The sequence below is a fragment of the Barbus barbus genome (assembly GCF_936440315.1).
Source record: "Barbus barbus genome assembly, chromosome: 25".
NCBI lineage: Eukaryota > Metazoa > Chordata > Actinopteri > Cypriniformes > Cyprinidae > Barbus > Barbus barbus.
The window spans coordinates 21,713,042-21,731,312 of NC_136753.1; the positions used below are offsets into that span (position 1 = coordinate 21,713,042).

An 18,271-nucleotide genomic window follows, 5' to 3' on the forward strand; every position below is an offset into this window, starting at 1 on the left:
GTTGTTAGTGAAAACCAAACGTTGCTTCAAACTTAAAAGCTCTTAACAATATTATCAATACAATGGTACTCTGTTACATTATTATTATTGATCAAAAGAAAATGAATTCAATGCAAAACCAGAACTATAAAAATAAATGTCAAATTAAATATGTTTTTCACATGGGTCATGATCATGTTATTGGAAGAACATGCTGCCAAATACGTACAAGGGTGAGTCCACTTAAAAGTGTGTGTTCGCACATAATAGACTATGAGTTCCAGTTTCAGAGGAATTACCAGGTCAGTCAAATAAACCTGCCATGGCAATAGTTCAGTGGCCTAGTAACACTAATAGCTATTGACACAGCTGTGTACCACTGTATGACTTTACTTGTCTGTTATCATCATATTCATATCACCCTAAGGGAAATCTCTCTCTCACACATACAGTGACAATGAGGGATTTTTAGTTCTGTTTGTTTTTACAGTTACAGTTGTGGACTTTAATGCTAATTGTTAACCAAAGGTTGTTATAAAAGTGAGAAGCAGACTTTAGTGTGCAGACCTATAGAAGCAGTTTGATCTTTACAGAAGGTGGGGTTGACTTATTTTTTACTATTTCTGTGCACTCTGCATATATATTAAATACTTTTAAAGTGCAGCCATTAAGAGTGTTGTCCTAAAACAGAACTAAACCAGGAGACTTCCCAGGATGCCTCTGCGTTGTCGTGCCAGCCACATGTTTCTGCTCTTATGTGCTCTTTCCTTGTGTGTTGAGTCTGTGAGAGGCGGCACCAGCTTCCTCAGTCCTGCTCAGAAACCACAGGTGAGTGTTTGTCTGGTGAATGTGTTATATGTTTGGAGTAAACCAATGCATGTCAATTAAAAAAATTAAGTATGTCAAAATTACATAAATTAATGCTAGAAGCATGGCATCAAATGTGTCCAATTTTAAGGGTCGAAGGCCACCTCGGGTGGGCAGAAGAGATGTTGCTGAGCCAGAGATCCCAGTGATTAAAGAGGATGACCAATTCATGGTAAAAACTCAATGCAAGTGCACTTTTAAATAGGATTTCAATCAGTTACCGCAATCATAATTTGTTCTCAATATTCATTTAGATGAGTGCTCCGTTCGAACTGTCTGTGTCTCTGAGTGAAGCAGAGTATGAGAAATATGGTCCTGTGCTGCAGAAGGTTCTGGTCAATCTTCTTAGCGATTCCCCACATGGTGAGTTAAACTCTTATTTTAAGAACAGATCCATACAAGTAACTATGAAAGTGGCAAAAATTCACTATGGAAAATGGTTTAATTTCCCAGAAAGTGTCTCAGATCCTTAAAGAACACTGAAACTAAAATTACTTTCTGCCAGATAATTCCTCAAGACAATATTTGTTGTCGCCTTTGAATAATTTTAATCTTCTGCAAAATTATTCTATTAAATGTGTTCTTTTTTCAGAATTCTGAATGGAGCTACCAGTTCTACAAGATTCAACTCCTTATAACCATTAAAAATATTTGTAAATTAGAAATGTAAGAATTTTCCAACACCACAAATTGACAAAATAAAGGATCACAAAATAATAATTAAAAAAAAAAAAAAAGTTTGCGTCTGTTTTCTCTTTTCCTTGCTCAATCACATCTGTTTCACATTTAATAAGGTCTGAAATAAAGCAGTCATGTTCTTCTCAAAAAATAATTTCATAAACCCATTCATGTTGCATACAAGATCATTTATTTAATCTTCCTATTTAGACTAAAGTTACATTTATATAAAACCCAACAACTTGGTAAAAGCTATTTATTGTGGGTTTTCACAATCTGTTTTACATTTTATTTTTGCATAAACTTTCACGTGATGGCGTATTCTAATGACTTATTCTAATGTAAGGGAAGACACAAGCCGGCATTTTATGTTACTCATGTCTTACAAGCATACATAACTTGTAACAATGCATGCAGATACACGACAAAAGAATCCTGAGAACAAAGAACCATTTTAAAACACAAAACTGAAGAGATTAAAATTAATCATTACTAACATTTTTAACAGATGTGAAATTCCCTACAACACTTACAAAACTTAAGTATCAATGGTCATACACTTAATAGCACACACTTCAGTACATTCAAATATAAATCTTAACTTTTTTAGCAAGACTAAGCTGATGGCAGCTAGACTAAGATTGCAAGGACTTCATTTGCTATAGTAACATGGAATTTCCAATCACAGGCCGTATATATGTCTGGTGTTCTGCCGGACTGTTTGCAGTACTGTGGTTAGGCTCACTTCCTTCAGCAGACTAATCTCATGCAGAGTGTGTATGCCCATACCAGGATGAGTAAACCTGCATGTGGACTTAGGCACCTACAGAGAGAGAAAGATTATGTGTATGTGTATATTAAAGAATGACAAGGCATGCACATATGTAAGTGGAATCAAACAATGTGTGCCTAATAAGATGCACTGATACCTGTCTGGGTAGGAAATATGGTGCATCTGTCTCTAGTAAGATTCTGTCAAGTGGGATTTTCCTCACAGCGTCTCGAGCCTCCGCAGCGTGACGGTACGTCACCAGTCCAGTGAAACCCACACACAGGTTAGAGAATTCACTTAGGAACGGCTCAATCACAGAATAGCTGTTGGTAAAACAGTGTCTAACACACAATAACTCCAGTTAGTATTAAAAAAAAAAAAAAAGAAAAATCATATATATATATATATATATATATATATATATATATATATATATATATATATATATATATATATATATATATATATATATATATAAAATTTTCTTTTTTAATTATACAGCACTAATATATATATAAATGTGTGTATATATTACGTTTATATTATATACACATACATACACACACATATATATTTAAAAAAACTATAAATATTAATTTATAAATACTAATGTGCTTAATATTTCTGTAAAAACTGTGATACCCAGAAAAAAAAAAAATGTTTTATTCAGCAAAAGTGACAGACACTTTTAATTTTAAAACTTAAAACACTTAAAAAAGACCACATAAATAATAATAGGAATTCAGCTTCACAGGAATAAATTACATTTTAAAATATTAAAATAGAAAACAGTTCTTTTAAATTGCAATAATATTTCACAATACTATTGTTGTTTTTACTGTATTTTTGATTAAATAAATGTAGTCTTAAGCCTTCTTTTAAAACAGTAAAACAAAAAACTTAAAAATCTTAATATTTCACTCCAAAACATTTCCTAAATTGTCTTAGGTTTACTAAATAATATATGAAGAAAATGTAGTCTATTTTAAGATCATTTAAAATCACTACAATACAGTAATGTGAAAGAAATAAAATTGAATGTTTTTTTTTTAATTATATAACTAATTTATTTTGAGTTGAGTTAAATATAAACTATGTGTTCTTTTCTAAAAAAAAATATATATATTTATGTAACCAATTAAAGCTGCAAGTTTTTTTTTTAGGAGCGCTGACCTGTGTATTTTGTAATCCCAGGGGACACACTTCTTCATAATTTTCAGCAAATCATCATCAGCATCACGGCAATGTATGACAAGAGGCTTCCCGAGAGCGACGGCCAACTGCAACTGCCGTTCAAACACCTTGACACACAACAGACAAAGAAATAATTAAAATAATTTAATTTGATATAAAAATATTTGGAAGTAATCATCCTGTCTGGCATACCTCTTTCTGCTTCCATGAGTCGGTGGAATTCTTATACGAGTAATCCAAACCGATCTCGCCGAATGCAATGGCCTTAGGGTGACGCATAGCACCCATGATGCTTTGCTCAGAAGTGTGGTTATACTCCTTGGCAAAATGCGGGTGGCAACCAAAGGCTCCCCACACTTTCTCCTCTCTTAGTAGCCCTTCCCAGATAGCCTCTTTCTCTGTGATTCGCGGGTTGCAGAAGTCTGCGATGCAGCCCTTAAACTCCTTTGGGAAAGTACTTGCATACATGCTCTGAAACTTTTGGAAACTTCCCCGGAAATCCAACTTCCCATAGAGCATGTCAAGGTGACAGTGCGTGTCAATGAATCCTGCAGAATCTGCTTGAGAGTAATTCAAATCTGACAGCCAGAGAGGCTCCGAGCCAAGAGACATCCTGCGAGTGGCACCGTCCTCAGCGAGAAGCATCTGTGAGGATGCATACATATTTGATTCTGAAGTCCTGCGTGTAGTAAGATGCGAGTAATCCCAGTAACCGAGTGTATATGGGGTGGAGGCAAAGGTTCTGAGCCTGGGGAAAGCATCGACCAGTGGAGAAGAGCTGATGATAGACTGTTGTAATTTGAAGGACTGCCTGACTGTCCTACAAGGTGTGTAATTCTTGGGTGGCTCGAGGTCAGAGGCTGTATTCTGAGGTGAATGCTCTGACAAAAGTTCCACACCCCTGGATGGGACGTTTGGGGAGCGGTTATCCACTTCTGACTCCGGTTCCCACAGCACTTGAGGGAATGATGAAGGCTTTAAAGCTGGTGATAAAGAGTAAGGATGACACTCCAAAGCTGGAAGAGTGTCATTATAGTCCACAAACTCACAATCCCCTTTAAGCTCAGCTGTTAGTCGCCCCTTTGTTTCGAAAGACTCATCCTGTGAGAAGACTTCAACCTGCTCTGAGTCCTCATCATCTGACCAATCTGGTGATTCTGGACGCTTAAGGATCACACTCTGTGTATAGAGACAAAGTCAGTGGCAATTCTCTTAAAAGACATTTATAATAGTGCAAAATAGACATGCTTAATATAGGACTTCATTTATTATACTGTGCTTAAACTTATTAGACTAACTGTCATCATAAAGAGAAAATATAAATATACTAGGAATCTGTCAAAATCTTAATTAAAACCAACTTTTTTATTGTTATTTATTACAAATAACAAACTGAAACAACTAAAGAGTTTTTTTATTTACACATAACCAAACAATAATAGCCATGCACTTTGTATGTATGCACTTTCTTTTTTATATTTTATGGCCTCCTTTGTCCTTGATAATCCTGATGGCATTGTCTTTTCTACAATTTATGTTATTACTGACTTCAAAATAGTTTCTAATTGTTCCAAAAACTTGCCTTTGATTAAACCAGGGGTCACCAAACTTGATCCTGGAGGGCCAGTGTCCTACAGAGTTTAGCTCCAACTTGCCTCAACACACCTGTCTGGAAATTTCAAGTATACCTAGTAAGACCTTTATTAGCTGGTTCAGGTGTTTTTAATTAGGGTTGAAGTTAAACTCTGCAGGACACCGGCCCTCCTGGACTGAGTCTGGTGACCCCTGGATTAAACTTTTGTGCGATCTATATTTGAATCCATTATAACCCAACATAAATTTTATTCTAGCATTAGAAACACTACTGTGACTAAAGAGCTTACACATACTGGTGTGGATTAACCACTGCAGAAATATAAAAAATGATTTTGGTAATCACCAATACTGTTAGTTTAGGGCAGCTGTGGCACAAGCCTTACATTGGGTGGTGGTCTAATAAATTTGTTAAGCACTGTATTTTATACAGTTCAAAAGTTTGAGGATGATATGATTTTTTTAGATGTTTTGAAAGTCTCTTATGCTCACCAAGGCAGCATTAATTTGATAATCAAAATTGTAAAAACAGTGCTATTGTGAAATATTGCAAATTATATAACAGTTTAATATGTTTTAAAATGTAATTTATTCCTGAGATGGCAAAGATGAATTTCAAGCAACCATTACTCTAGGCTTCAGTGTTCCATGATCCTTCAGAAATCATTTTAATATGCTGATTGTGTGCTCAAGAAACATTTCTTATTATTATAAATGTTGAAAACAGTTGATAATATTTTGTGTGGAAACTGGAATTTTTCAAGAATTCTTTTTATGAATAGAATGTTTAAAACCAGCTTTTATTTTTAAATAGATTTTTTTTGCAAAAATGTAAGTCTTTACTGCCACTTTTGATCAATTTAATGCATTCTTGCTGAACAAACATATTGAATTTATTCCCCTAAAAGAAAACAAAAAACACTTATTCATTACCCTGGTGTCCAGCTTTAATTCTGGCCCATCATCTTCTGTGTCTATGAACTCCAGCGCGGGACGCTTGTCATCTGTAGTCGTGATCAGTCGTTCAATCTTCTCACTGAATGAGCAGCAGTCAAGCTCAGATGTGCTTTCCTCCTCAACTGCCTTTATAAGCTTGTCTGGGGTTTTCTTTGCAGATTGACTTTGACGCCCGCCAACTGATGACTTTTTGTTTGCATTCCCCATCGCATCATTCAGTGCTTTGAGGAGAATGACTTTCTGCCCTTCCTCTGGACTCCTGCATTTTTTTCCAGCAGGAGGTGGTGAAGGTCCAATAGAGGACTGTTGTCCTGAAACAGTGTCCTAGATACCACACACGAAAAACAAATCCAGTCAAACATATGCAATTTTTAAATACAGACATTATATCAATTTATAATTTATATTATTACATACCTCACCAGGACTGTTTTTTTTCAACAGTGTTCTGAGGCGTCCAGTCAGTTTTAAGCGTGCTTTGGGTGTACTGCGTGGGGTGCTGAGACACATGTTCTCCATGTCGCCCAGTCCAGCTGACCCAGTAGATGTGTTCAGGCCAGGAGAGCCAACCTCTCTTATACCACCATCCTGATCATCTCCATCCCAGCATGTTGGCTGTGCCACACCCACACTGTTCTTCATAAGCTTTCTGGGGGAGTCCTTGGCCTTATTCAGCCATGTAAACTTAACCTTTTCCCTTTTGGGGTTCATCGTACTACGACCTTCAGAAAGAAAGGAAATGTATACATAAAATACATAGATCAAAAATGAGAAACACAAACATGTGCAGCCTTTCTAAGCCCTATTTGAGATGGATTTACTTGCAGGTTCTTTGAGGAAACAGAAAACAAGCCAAAACACTCTAGATTCAAGGTGGAGATTTTAACTTTGAGACTCACTTAAGTTAAATATAGAGTAATATTCATTTAATATTTACGTGCGTTTTAAAAACGGTTTAAAAAAATTAAAAACACATCGACGTCTCTTTTATACTTATATTTATTTATTAAAAATCCTAAACCTGTATACGATGTAAAACACGTTGACATATTAATTCAAAGAGCTATTAGTTAATTACAAATGCTAATAATTAGCAAAAGCCTCATGTCTGACCTAAAATTGTGACCCCAAGCGTCAGGGAACATAACGACGATCACAGAAACGGTAAACAGTCTAAAAGTGCGTAATAGTGTTGATTAAACACGATTCAGTCCAAGCAACGACAACGAAAGTTAATTTTACAAACCTTAAGGCCTGTACGGATGAAGAAAGTTCAGGTGGGTCACGTGCGTATGTAATTAGCGATGTGTGCCAACACTCAACATCTTACTGGACCCTAGATAGCAGCATTGCATGGCGGTGAAAGCTTAGCTTGAGACGTACTAAGTATGGAGTGTGCACATATCTAGCACGTATGTATGCTTTGAGGGGAAAAGAAGGGAACGTTTGATTTAACTTACAAGTGCAGCATTTTTAAAGGGTGTATACAGTGGTCGAATTGTAAAAAATGTTAAAGGAGATGGTGGGGCGGTGGGGGGGGGGGGGGGGGGTGTCCTGTGATTACAAATGATAACAAAATGTGTCTAATTTTTAAACACATTTTTATTTAACAAAAAATAAACTTTATTAAATGAACTATGGTTTATGAGCTGTTTTCCTTGTGGGGCCTGACATTTCAAAAGTTTTACCTTTTTTACCTCAGTGTAGGTTAAACTAATGCACACACACTTGCATGGACACAATTTGTGTGCCAAATGACCTAAATGATGCCCCCTATTTAGTGGTGTGATATTAACAAAAAATATAATATTTTTTTGTCGATAACGATGATATTTTGCTGAGTGTGTTTTTGTTCTGGTTTATAAATAAAACCTGCAGGCAAGTGTCTGTTTTAATAAATGAGTCATTGAATCCTTCAATCAAACGATTCTTTTAAAATGGCTGATTCAATTAGAATCGAGGGACTTTGAATCGAAGCAAGTTGAAGCAAATCTTTATGAATGGTTCATTGAATAACAGATTCATTCAGGAAAGTGTTGATCTGAGATGCACAACAGCTCTGCTTCGGCTTTGTTTGGAACAAAGAATTTCATTTGCAAAACAGGAAAAAATACTGTTTCTAAAATGTAACACTCAATAAACTGAGTTGAACTGCTGTATAAAATTCATTTAACATTGGCAATCTCAGACACAGTGCTTATTCTTGTGTGATATTAAAAATAAAAACTCACATGGATATTATTCTTTCATTATTTGAATTATAGAGTCGTTCTAACTGCATTCTAATAGGCTTCATCATGCAATGAGTGCTTTTAGACTCCAAGTCACTGAAATACTTGATAATGTTGTCAGCTAGCGTGAATTAGAAAAGGTTCAGTGACTTAGCAAGGCGGGTACGCAGGGAACATGCTGTGGGGCCCCCACGATAACCTCCTCGTGCTGAGTTGCACTGTATCATGTATTGACGCTAGCCAGAGTTATTGTCAAAAGCATCAAATGTTGGCAAAATTAAGAGCATTTGGCATTTCCAATTAATTATTAGTAACCATATAAATACATATTAATTACTAATAAATGCTGGCTTGATGCAAAAGTCATTAGTCTTATATAATTAGACACAGACATAATTAAAAACGTTTAGTAACTTTTTTTTGTTTTTATTTAGAAAGCTTTTTCCAAATATGAATCTGAAACAAGAGTAAAAGTATACAGATAACTGTAATAAAAAAAATATAATATTGCAAGGGCCACACAGACAGTCGCACAAAATCTGCATTCTCCAGTCAGTGAAACCTAAAGATACCTATGTTTAAAGTGTCCATTTGCTTAAGAAAATATTCCTCCTGATCTGAGGGTTGTCAACACTGTGTATTTTACAATGCCAGACTATATCGTCCATTCATGGTGATGGTGCACAGGTTTTCTTAGTAAATATGCCCTTATTCCCATTCATGTTAATGTTCATATTTTCATCTGTTTTGCTGTTCTCTGTTCTCCAGTAGCTTCTGTTCCACCCGCTGGCTTATGCGTCGTAGATCGGCGTGAATGCTGGGTCTCTGAGCAAGGTCATCTTTTAGGCAGCGGGCGATCTCCAACTGACAGATATCTTCCCTGCGCACCAACCGTCTCACAACTTGCAGACAGCGATCTCGCAAGGTCAACACTGGTAAACAAATATAAAAGTAAATTTTAGATGAATAAAAATTCACATTCACAGTTCGATTGCTAATTTACAATTGGTTATCAGTCTGAAAGAAATATGTATACCAGGCAATGTGATGTTGGCAATTGAGACTTGTTGATTTACAAGGGGGGCTGGCAAATACATCTCTTTGTTGTTGACTACCATTGGATCGTCAGTTTCTGCATCCCGAAACATCCACGGATGTCCTGACAGAATCAGAAAAACAGTATGAGAAACTTTCATTCAAATAGATCATTGCACTACTTAAAGGGATAGTTCATTGTGAAAATTCTGTCATTACTCGTTCCAAACCGGTAAGACCTTCGAACACAAATTAAGATATTTTTGATGAAATCCAAGAGCTTTATTTCCATTTTCTGAAGTAGAACACGCATGCACATGCTTCGTGGTACTCTCCATAATGGCGTCTAGGGTGACTTTGCATTAGCTGTTACGCTTTTTCGGCTAATGGTTGCAGGCTTGCCTTCAAGTGGCTTTGGTAAAATGCAACACTCAATATGGCCGCTGTATCGAATCAAACCCCGCCTTCTGAGGAAGAGAGCCAATTGCTAATCAGTAAAGTCAGGCATCACCGCAGCTGCCATTAGAAGTCCCGGTTGCTATAGAAACAGTAGTTCTGAGACATGCACTGGCTGAGAAATAAACTTTTTTAACGCTATTTGAGCAAAATAAACAACTTATGATACAGTTCTTGTCAGATTTCATTGGTGATTTCAAATACGATATGTAATCGTAAGCTTGGCGAACAGTTTGAGAATTTGATGTTTCTCCATTCAAAGAGATAGGAGCTGCACTTGCATGCCCGAGAGTCGTTTCAAAGATGGCTGCCGAGTGACTTGACTTGCCTTAAAGGGAATTGTAGAATAAAGTAGTTATTTTTGTTTTCTTTGCACACAAAAAGTATTCTCGTAGCTTCGTAAAATTCGGTTGAACCACTGATGTCACATGGACCATTTTAAACATGTCCTTACAACGTTTCTTTGCCTTGACCATAGTTGGTCCCTTGCTGTCTATGGAGAGTCAGAAAGCTCTCGGATTTCATCAAAAATATCTTAATTTGTGTTCCCGAAGATGACCGAAGGTTTTATGGGTTTGGAATGACATGAGGGTGAGTAATACTAATTAATGACATCATTTTAATTTTGGGGTGGACTATCACTTTAACCCGTAATCTAGTACATAGACAATATCTTTCACAAATTCCTTTTTTGGCATGAACAGGTTAAAAAAAACTATGAAACTAAAATGGAAATGGGTTCGAATCATTTGCACTTGGGTCATTAATGTTTAAAGTATATAGTTTCAATTTATAGATTAATCACTCACGGGGGAAAAACTCAGTTGTGTCCAAGTTGATATCATGTTTGTTCATGATATCAACCCAAACACTTAGCTTTTCTGAACAGTTTGGTCTGCCTGATGCCTGAAAACACTTGTGTTGAGCCGTTTTGTACATTGACTGGCATAAAAGGTGTAGCAGGCTGAAAGTAGTTGCCCTAAACAAGTTAAACTTCTCAGACAGTTATTTTCCAAATTTATTTAGACCATAATGCAACCATAAATCGTACGAACCCACATAAGTTGTAATTCTTCGACCGGTGTACGGCTGAATATCTGCGTATGGCTGCGGCTCCCCGAGGAAGTTGATCCAGACGGGCTTCACGACGCGCGGACTGCAGTTACAGAACACGACGCAGGCCGGTGTCCGGCTGACCAGAGATCGGACCAGCGGCAGCGCCTGCTGCCCCTCCGGAGACTCCTGGGGCATCGCCAAAGACTGGACAAGACTACTGAAAGATACGAACAGCAGCCACGCTGCAAACAAATAAATATACAGGCTAGAAACGTTAAACTTTTCCTCTAAACAGATTAAACTCATGCGCCACGGCCCAAATAAGCATCGGTGAACGGAACGCGTACGTGACAGTCAACATTCATCTGTTCAGCTTATCGTCGTTTGTTGTGATTGCGTAATCATGTGAGAGCCAGTGAAGAAGACAGCGCGACTCACAGCAACACCTCCCTCTGGCGGTTTGTTCGGAAATGAAAACATGAGACACTGTAGTAAAATATTATAGTATAATAAACTACAGTACTTCTCTCTCTCTTTTAAATTACATATAATAAATTATGAAACAACAGACGTTTCAAACAGTAGTATGCACATGACCTTAATCCAGCAACAAGTTTAAAATAATATCACCATTATTACAATTATTTTCATGTACACATTTACTTTTAGTCATTTAGGAGATGCTTTTATCCAAAACGACTTACAAATGAGGACAATGGAAGCAATCAAAATCAATAAAAGAGCAATGCAAGATACACATATCCAAGTTTGTCTATAAATGTGTGATCAAACTATGCCTGTTTGGATTAGCAGACTATTAATATTTCTACAGTATACACAAGGTTCATTTTTAATTAAAAGCGTTTTAAACTAAAACTTCGGTAACACATTACAATAGTCCCACTTGTTGACACGAGCTAAAAATGAGCAATATATTTGTAACAGGATTTATCTCATGTCCATTAAATAATGTTACCAGATAATTTAATTTTAATAATGTATTAGTAAATACAGAAATTAACATTAACCAAAATTAATAAATGCTTTAGAAATATTTTATATTGTTGGTTCCTGCTCATTAATGTTAACTTAAGGAACCTTCCAAATAGAAATTTCCCTGAAGAAAAGATTAAACACGATGCAACATTTCAGAAGCGGTTTACTGGCGAGAATTTATTAGTACTGAACAGTATTTAATCTCTTGAACATTACAGATATGCAAGTCAGCGTGTATCATGTTTACGTTTTCTTATTACAGCTATGTAACTGACTAGTGAAGAATGCGCATGTTTGTCTGCTGGTTTTCTGTGTAAAGTGTGTATTTTGCACTCCATTTAATGAACATGTGAACAGAATTTTTATATTTTAAGAAGTTTCTCAATGCAGACTGTAGTTCCTTCGCATACCAATTCCGTTCTGGATACATGTTTTTGGATCTCAACTCGACATATGCATCATATCATCATTCAGTTAAATGGTATCCAAATAAAACAAATATAAAGGATGAAGCAAAACAGAGAAACTGAGAAATACAAAATACCCTTTGAGAATTGCTCTGGATATCGAGTCTAAATAACATAAAGGGTAACTCCCTGATATTCCCTTTATTATTGACCAACTGACAATTTAGCCAGGAGTTGTGTGCCAAATGTACCTGACACAAGCACATGGGACATAGCGTGTGGGGAATGATTTAATTCAAGCAGTTTAGATCTTGTTTTGAATATGTCCAAGAGCATTTAATTGGTTGAGGTATTCTACATGATTGTTGATTATGTTGCTAAAAGTAGGCATGAAAAGACATGAGTGTGAGATCATCACACTTTGGTGTTAGAGATTTGACCTTATTTTAACACAATACTCATAAACATCCAAACAAGATGACATCTTGCTTAACTGTTTTCTAGGCAGTAATAATGAAGAAAAGACTGCTAGTAAATTAAGAGCATTACAACAGACTGTAATATCTTAAAGAGCCCATCTGGTATGATATTGCGCGTATCAGGCTGTAATTTACACAGCACAAGGTGTGTGAAGGCAACAACTTGCATTCTGTTGTTCTTTCTACTCCTGTATCTTATGCTTCCCTGTCCCCTTTTTCTTTCCTCTCCCTGTTCATGCACACATCTACGCATATAAACTCACAAACACACTTTCTCTCTCTCTCTCTGGGTGAGGTTTTGGGGTCTCATGTTTTTGGGATGACAGAAGAGACCCCTGGGGGAGCATATGCTTCTGGGCTGTAGGGTTAAAGGTCACAAGTAATGCTCAGATCACATTACAGGCACAGTAAGCGTGACCCCTCGACACCCTCCTCACCCTGTGGGATTGTCGGTAACAGGGCAGAACGAGTCAAACCCCAGAACCGAGGTGGACTCAGATCTTTTTTTACTGCTGAGAACTTCCAGCCCATATGAGAGCCGCAGGTTCTGCACTGAGCAATTGTCCACGCATACCTAAGCAAAGAAATAAATGTAATTATACATGGAAATCAATCAAAATTCAAATGACCAAAAATACATTTTTCAATGTACAAAAGCTTTGAATCTCACCCTGGAAACCAACTATGCAGTGTGGAAGGTCGTCCAATCAGGTTGAGGTTGTTGGCCTTGTAGACTGTAAGCGTCTCATGAACATAACCATGTGGATTCACATATGCTGCCATTGGCCCATATAGAGATAGACTAAAAACAGAGGAGTGCTGAATGATTATTTGTTTTCATTTCAATCTTAAAAGGAAAGATCACCCAAAAAATTGTAAGTCTTTCGTCATTTACTCAGGCTTAAGTCGCTTAAACCTTCCAGTTCACCATAATTGTCAAATCTAAGAGTTTTTGAAAACTTTGATTTGGGCTTTTTCTCAATTAAATCTATCATATGGTTTCAGAAGACTTGGAACTGGAAGTAGCAACAGACATTTTTTTCCACATTATGATTCGGGTAAAATGGATTATCGAGGAAGAAAAATTGTAGGGTGAGGACTTGGGTTCTATCCATCGGCTGTTGATTAAGCTTGTTGTTGATTATAAGAAAGTCTGATGTTTCACAAGAAAACTGAGTTACTGTATAAAACTGAGATAAAAATGTTTATATGCATGAATTAATTGTTCACAATAAGACCAACAACATGCATTTAGAAAATAAGATGGGGTGAATTTTTATTTCCTGTTGATTTTAATGGATTATATGACCACTTTCATGTTGCTTTATTTTCTTCATTGGAGCTTGACACACTTTGGTGCCTTGAATGACCATCACTTTGTATGACGTGGGTGAATAAATGATGACAGACTGTAATTTTTTGTCATGACCCAAAAATGAAAATTCTTTCATTATTGTGGTGAACACAAAAGAAGATATGGTGAAGAATATGAGTCCCCATTGACTGAAGTCAATGAGAACCAACAACTGTTTGGTTACCCACATTCTTCATAACATCTTATTCTGTGTTCAGCAGAAGATAAAAACTCATACAGGTTTGAGTAAATGACAACAGAATTTGCATTTTTGGGTGAACTATCCTTTTAATATTTTAAGAGTGACTAAATTCTCAGTGTTTTTAAAGTTATTGTCTGACCTGAAGATCTCATTCTTGCTAGTTATCTCTGTGTCCTGGCACTGTTTACAGCAGAGAGAGGTGCACTGTAAGGAAACATACATACACTGTAAGGAAAACTCCTGGACAAACTCCTGGACAAAAAGAGAGACTTACATAAACATTTATAAACAGAGGCAACCGTACACATACAAACCCTGTCCATGATGTCCAACTCACAACGCAGTCTCTGGATGGCACTGCCAATCTTCAGTAGCTGCAGTCGCAGAGCATCATCTATTGGTAGACACGCGGCCACCCTGTATGAGAAATCTGCAGAGAGAGAGACACTCTCTAACAACTTGACTGTGTGTGTGAGCCTGAGAGCATCTGTGTGCCTGAACCCAGTGTGTACCTGTGGGATTCGTAGGCAGGGACTCGTCTTTGAGGTTTTCATCCCATTCATGGAGTTGTTTCTTTACTCTGCTCATGAGAGTTTTCTAGAGAGAAACACATACTCAACCGTCAGTGCTAAAATGTTGTCACTGATATTATAAAAATGCTGTTGATTTTTTTTTTAACTGTACATTTTCAGAAACATTTGTCAAAAGAACCGTTCATTTCTAAGGGGGGTAAATGGTTTAAGTGGGGGAAAAAGAAATCACACCTTTAAGGGTTACTATACAAAATATGAAATGGAAAAATGTATAATGTAAAATGTATAATATAATAAAATTAATAATAAGAGATCAAACTCACAGAGTCATATAAGGCATACACCCAAGGAGGCCATGAGGTCATACTAGCACAATGAATCTTCTTCTGTGAAAGAAAGTGAGAAAATGAGAGCGCATTACATATTAAGCAAAAAGTATGTTACTTATGACTTACAAGGATGATTCAACATTTTAAGTTAATATGTGACCCTGGACCACAAAACCAGTCTTAAGTCGCTGGGGTATATTTGTAGCAAGAGACAAAAATACATTGTATGGGGCAAAATTATAAATTTTTCTTTTATGCCAAAAATCATTAAGATATTAAAGTAAAGATTATGTTTCATGAAGATAATTAGGGAATTTCCTACCGTAAATATATCAAAACTTCATTTTTGATCAGTAATATGCATAGCTAAGAACTTAATTTGGACAACTTTAAAGGCGATTTTCTCAGTATTTAGATTTTTTTGCACCCTCAAATTCCAGATTTTCAAGTAATAGTATCTCGGCCAAATATTGTCTTATCCTAACAAACAAACCATACATCAATGGAAAGCTTATTTATTCAGTTTTCAGATGGTGTAGAAATCTCAATTTCAAAAAATTTACACTTATCCTGGTTTTGTGGTCACAAATGTTTTGCAATGGCAAAACAAAAAAAAAAAGCAAAATAACTGTGATTCCAAAGCGTTTAAGAACTGTGTGTTCTTAGCTTGAAACGGATTTGCAAAAATCGGATTTCATGTAGTTTGTTGCCATTCAGACTATCTAAATATGATCGGATTTGCACAAAAATCACATTTGGGCTGACAGTCTGAACGAGGCTTTTAATACAAACAATAGTTAATGAGGGGGAAAATCATTTACATCAGTTACCTGTCTATAGATCTGGCTGCACCGGTCCTGTGGTGGTGTTGTTTGTGAGTGTTTGGTCTGTGGAGTGTGTGTATGTAAGCGGGGCAGGAATTGCAGTGCACATAAAGGGTCTGGCAGAATCCTCTCAGGTAAAATCTGTACTTTTGCCTGACAAATCCTACAAAAACAAAAATTTGTGTGTATGGCAGTGTCTCTTTCACATTACATTCCTGAATTCAATGAAAAATAGCATGGTGGTTTATTACTAGAGTACATTTTGTGGACAGCACATTGTAGTACCTAGTGAAAGCATGTGTATAGCCCTACCCATCTGCTTGTGTGCGTATTTCATGCACTCTGAAGCGCTGCCGTCCAACAGCTTTGATCTTCACTGTCTCCATGCCAAACTCCCGTTCTTCACGAAAAGAACAGGAGTAGATCTCTGCAGTCGTCCCAAACTCTGCTTTTATCTCCACTCCACTCGCATCAGGACTGGGAGAAATAGAAACACGTCAAACTACAAAGTGTATGTACAAATGTAAGATGTATAAATACACCTGCAAACCCTCCACTCCAACCTGCTTGGATAATGTTCTCGAAGAAGAATCAAAGGTATGTGATCATTAATGTGGAGTAGTTATTATTCTGCACTTTGTGTCTGTTAATACCTGGGTGCAAGCACTGCAAACGTGCGGTCTTGGCTTATGAGGTTGCGGAACATGCTGACCTCCTGTGGTCGGAAAAGCTGCAAGGGTAGCGTCTGACCTGGGATCAGAATGGGTGCGACATGGGGAAGAACCGGCAGATTCTGCACACTGTCCTCATCATGCAGGGTACGGCCGTGAAACTCCTCCATATCTGAGCCCAGATACTTCACAACATACACACAAACGTAGACAAACATGAAAAAAGAGATTGAGATTTTATATATACCAATACTTTGACGATCAACTACTTGCATATTATGTGCATGCTAATGAATTCAAAAAGAATCTATAAGGTGCTATATTCTTAAAATAGTTTTAAACAGAGCCTCATGACTGGTGTTTAAATGTACTGTGACACTCACAGCGTGTGAAGTTGGCAGACTCGGGTCAAAGTTTATAACACTTAGCTCTTCTGCATCCTCACCATCTCGATCCTCTGTCTCCATGTCATCCTCTTCATTTTCTGTAGAAAAATCAGAAAGATTAGAGTTACAATATAATTTCACTTATCCCAATCAACATCACATCATGTTTATTCATTTAGGACAGAAGAGAACCGGTCCCTCAAACAGAGTTTTTTTTTTTCCCCCTCCATTTCTGTCACCTTTTCCTTTCTGTCCTCGCCCTTGACTTGATTAATTGGGGTCTAACAGACACTTAATGTTCAATAATATATCGATTTGACAGCACTGACACTATTGGATGACAACACAATTTCAACTGAACTGAGCTGAATAATGTCACAGTTGACTTCTGTTAAAGCTGGGTCAAACTTGTTCATAATTCATTCATTTTGCAACATCGACACTGGTATTAACTGAATGTAATTCCTATGAAGCTGCTTTGAATCGATCTCTATTGTATAAAACACTATCAAATAAAGGTGACTTAATTTCCTTTAGTACTCACTTTCACTTTGTCAACTACATTTACAACCTATTTCAATTTAATTTCGATTTCAATCACACGAAGTCATTTGAGGACAACTGGGCATGCATAAAACCATTAATAAGCAAAGAGCAAGCAAATATCTCATCTGGATAAATAACACAACGATTATAATAACGAATGTCTGCTGCCAATACAATAAAACAACAGAATGCGTGCACACTTCAATCAAGACTGTTGTTGCAGCTATTAAGGCAACAGCAACGAAACGTGTCACAGAATATCGTTACTAATAAGTGTTTTACATAACAGGTGTACGCAGACACTTGAAGTTAGTAGAGAAGCCCCTGCATGTTCTGTGGAGGACATTAAGCTGGCATGCTTTTGATACTGCTATATACTCTGTGTTTATTAGGAAACTAACAGGCATACGTGCCTGGCAGGAGTTCTAGTTGGTTGCCCATATCGTCGTAAAGGTTGTTATCCCCTCCACCCCTCTCAGCAGCCATAGCCGTGTGTTTACAATCCTCTCTCAACAAGCGCAGCACTACCGTGAAGACACACGTGGGGTAACACACAGCGCCCTCGTGTGAGTGGATGTCAGAGCTCCAGTGATTTCGAATCATCCAAGTGAATCGAATCTTTTGAATCAGTTCACTAAAAATATCCATTTAGTTGCGCTTTTAATAGATCACACCATCATACCAGTAGGTGGCGACAAGTTGTGTGTGTTAGAGAGAATGATTTTA

General features: G+C 36.9%; 3 protein-coding genes across 7 annotated transcripts; 1 reads left to right on the plus strand and 2 right to left on the minus strand.

Moving 5' to 3' along the window:
- Positions 1-546: 546 nt before the first annotated feature.
- Positions 547-1,566, plus strand: LOC306844552 (ghrelin). Of its 2 annotated transcripts, XM_079376774.1 has the most exons (5): positions 547-575; positions 670-807; positions 938-1,018; positions 1,101-1,209; positions 1,439-1,566. In XM_079376774.1, the coding sequence occupies exons 2-5, from the start codon at positions 694-696 to the stop codon at positions 1,444-1,446; spliced, it is 312 nt and encodes a 103-aa protein (XP_079232900.1). In that variant the 5' UTR covers positions 547-575; positions 670-693; the 3' UTR covers positions 1,447-1,566. The 2 variants fall into 2 exon arrangements, with proteins under 2 accessions (XP_079232900.1, XP_079232901.1); XM_079376775.1 differs by lacking the exon at positions 547-575 and having other exon boundaries at positions 584-807.
- Positions 1,567-1,693: 127 nt separating this feature from the next.
- LOC306844835 (putative deoxyribonuclease TATDN2) lies at positions 1,694-7,378 on the minus strand. 2 transcript variants are annotated; one of them, XM_079377235.1, is made up of 7 exons: positions 7,287-7,378; positions 6,458-6,762; positions 6,017-6,364; positions 3,683-4,669; positions 3,470-3,597; positions 2,454-2,637; positions 1,694-2,347 (listed from the first exon to the last, which is right to left on the minus strand). In XM_079377235.1, the coding sequence occupies exons 2-7, from the start codon at positions 6,749-6,751 to the stop codon at positions 2,207-2,209; spliced, it is 2,082 nt and encodes a 693-aa protein (XP_079233361.1). In that variant the 5' UTR covers positions 6,752-6,762; positions 7,287-7,378; the 3' UTR covers positions 1,694-2,206. The 2 variants fall into 2 exon arrangements, with proteins under 2 accessions (XP_079233361.1, XP_079233362.1); XM_079377236.1 differs by having other exon boundaries at positions 7,154-7,304.
- A 639-nt stretch (positions 7,379-8,017) lies between these two features.
- Positions 8,018-18,107, minus strand: LOC306845376 (protein cereblon-like). 3 transcript variants are annotated; one of them, XM_079378143.1, is made up of 14 exons: positions 17,959-18,107; positions 16,997-17,097; positions 16,596-16,798; positions 16,255-16,419; positions 15,949-16,105; positions 15,113-15,175; positions 14,769-14,853; positions 14,571-14,650; positions 14,396-14,460; positions 13,371-13,502; positions 13,138-13,274; positions 10,818-11,060; positions 9,308-9,430; positions 8,018-9,203 (listed from the first exon to the last, which is right to left on the minus strand). In XM_079378143.1, the coding sequence occupies exons 1-14, from the start codon at positions 18,029-18,031 to the stop codon at positions 9,010-9,012; spliced, it is 1,821 nt and encodes a 606-aa protein (XP_079234269.1). In that variant the 5' UTR covers positions 18,032-18,107; the 3' UTR covers positions 8,018-9,009. The 3 variants fall into 3 exon arrangements, with proteins under 3 accessions (XP_079234269.1, XP_079234268.1, XP_079234270.1); XM_079378142.1 differs by having other exon boundaries at positions 14,571-14,686; XM_079378144.1 differs by having other exon boundaries at positions 14,571-14,686; positions 17,947-18,010.
- Positions 18,108-18,271: the final 164 nt, after the last annotated feature.

Bases quoted from the DNA above. Each gene is read 5' to 3' on its own strand.
- LOC306844552 (XM_079376774.1), top strand. From the start codon at position 694: ATGCCTCTGCGTTGTCGTGCCAGCCACATGTTTCTGCTCTTATGTGCT. The intron at 808-937 runs GTGAGTGTTTGT...TCCAATTTTAAG, and splicing joins GTCCTGCTCAGAAACCACAG to GGTCGAAGGCCACCTCGGGT. The intron at 1,019-1,100 runs GTAAAAACTCAA...ATATTCATTTAG, and splicing joins AAGAGGATGACCAATTCATG to ATGAGTGCTCCGTTCGAACT.
- LOC306844835 (XM_079377235.1), bottom strand. From the start codon at position 6,751: ATGAACCCCAAAAGGGAAAAGGTTAAGTTTACATGGCTGAATAAGGCC. The intron at 6,365-6,457 runs GTATGTAATAAT...TGTGGTATCTAG, and splicing joins AAAAAAACAGTCCTGGTGAG to GACACTGTTTCAGGACAACA. The intron at 2,638-3,469 runs GTCAGCGCTCCT...ATTGTGTGTTAG, and splicing joins TGGGATTACAAAATACACAG to ACACTGTTTTACCAACAGCT.
- LOC306845376 (XM_079378142.1), bottom strand. From the start codon at position 18,031: ATGGCTGCTGAGAGGGGTGGAGGGGATAACAACCTTTACGACGATATG. The intron at 17,098-17,958 runs GCACGTATGCCT...ATTTTTCTACAG, and splicing joins CCAACTAGAACTCCTGCCAG to AAAATGAAGAGGATGACATG. The intron at 14,854-15,112 runs GTGAGTTTGATC...GTTTCTCTCTAG, and splicing joins TGTATGCCTTATATGACTCT to AAAACTCTCATGAGCAGAGT.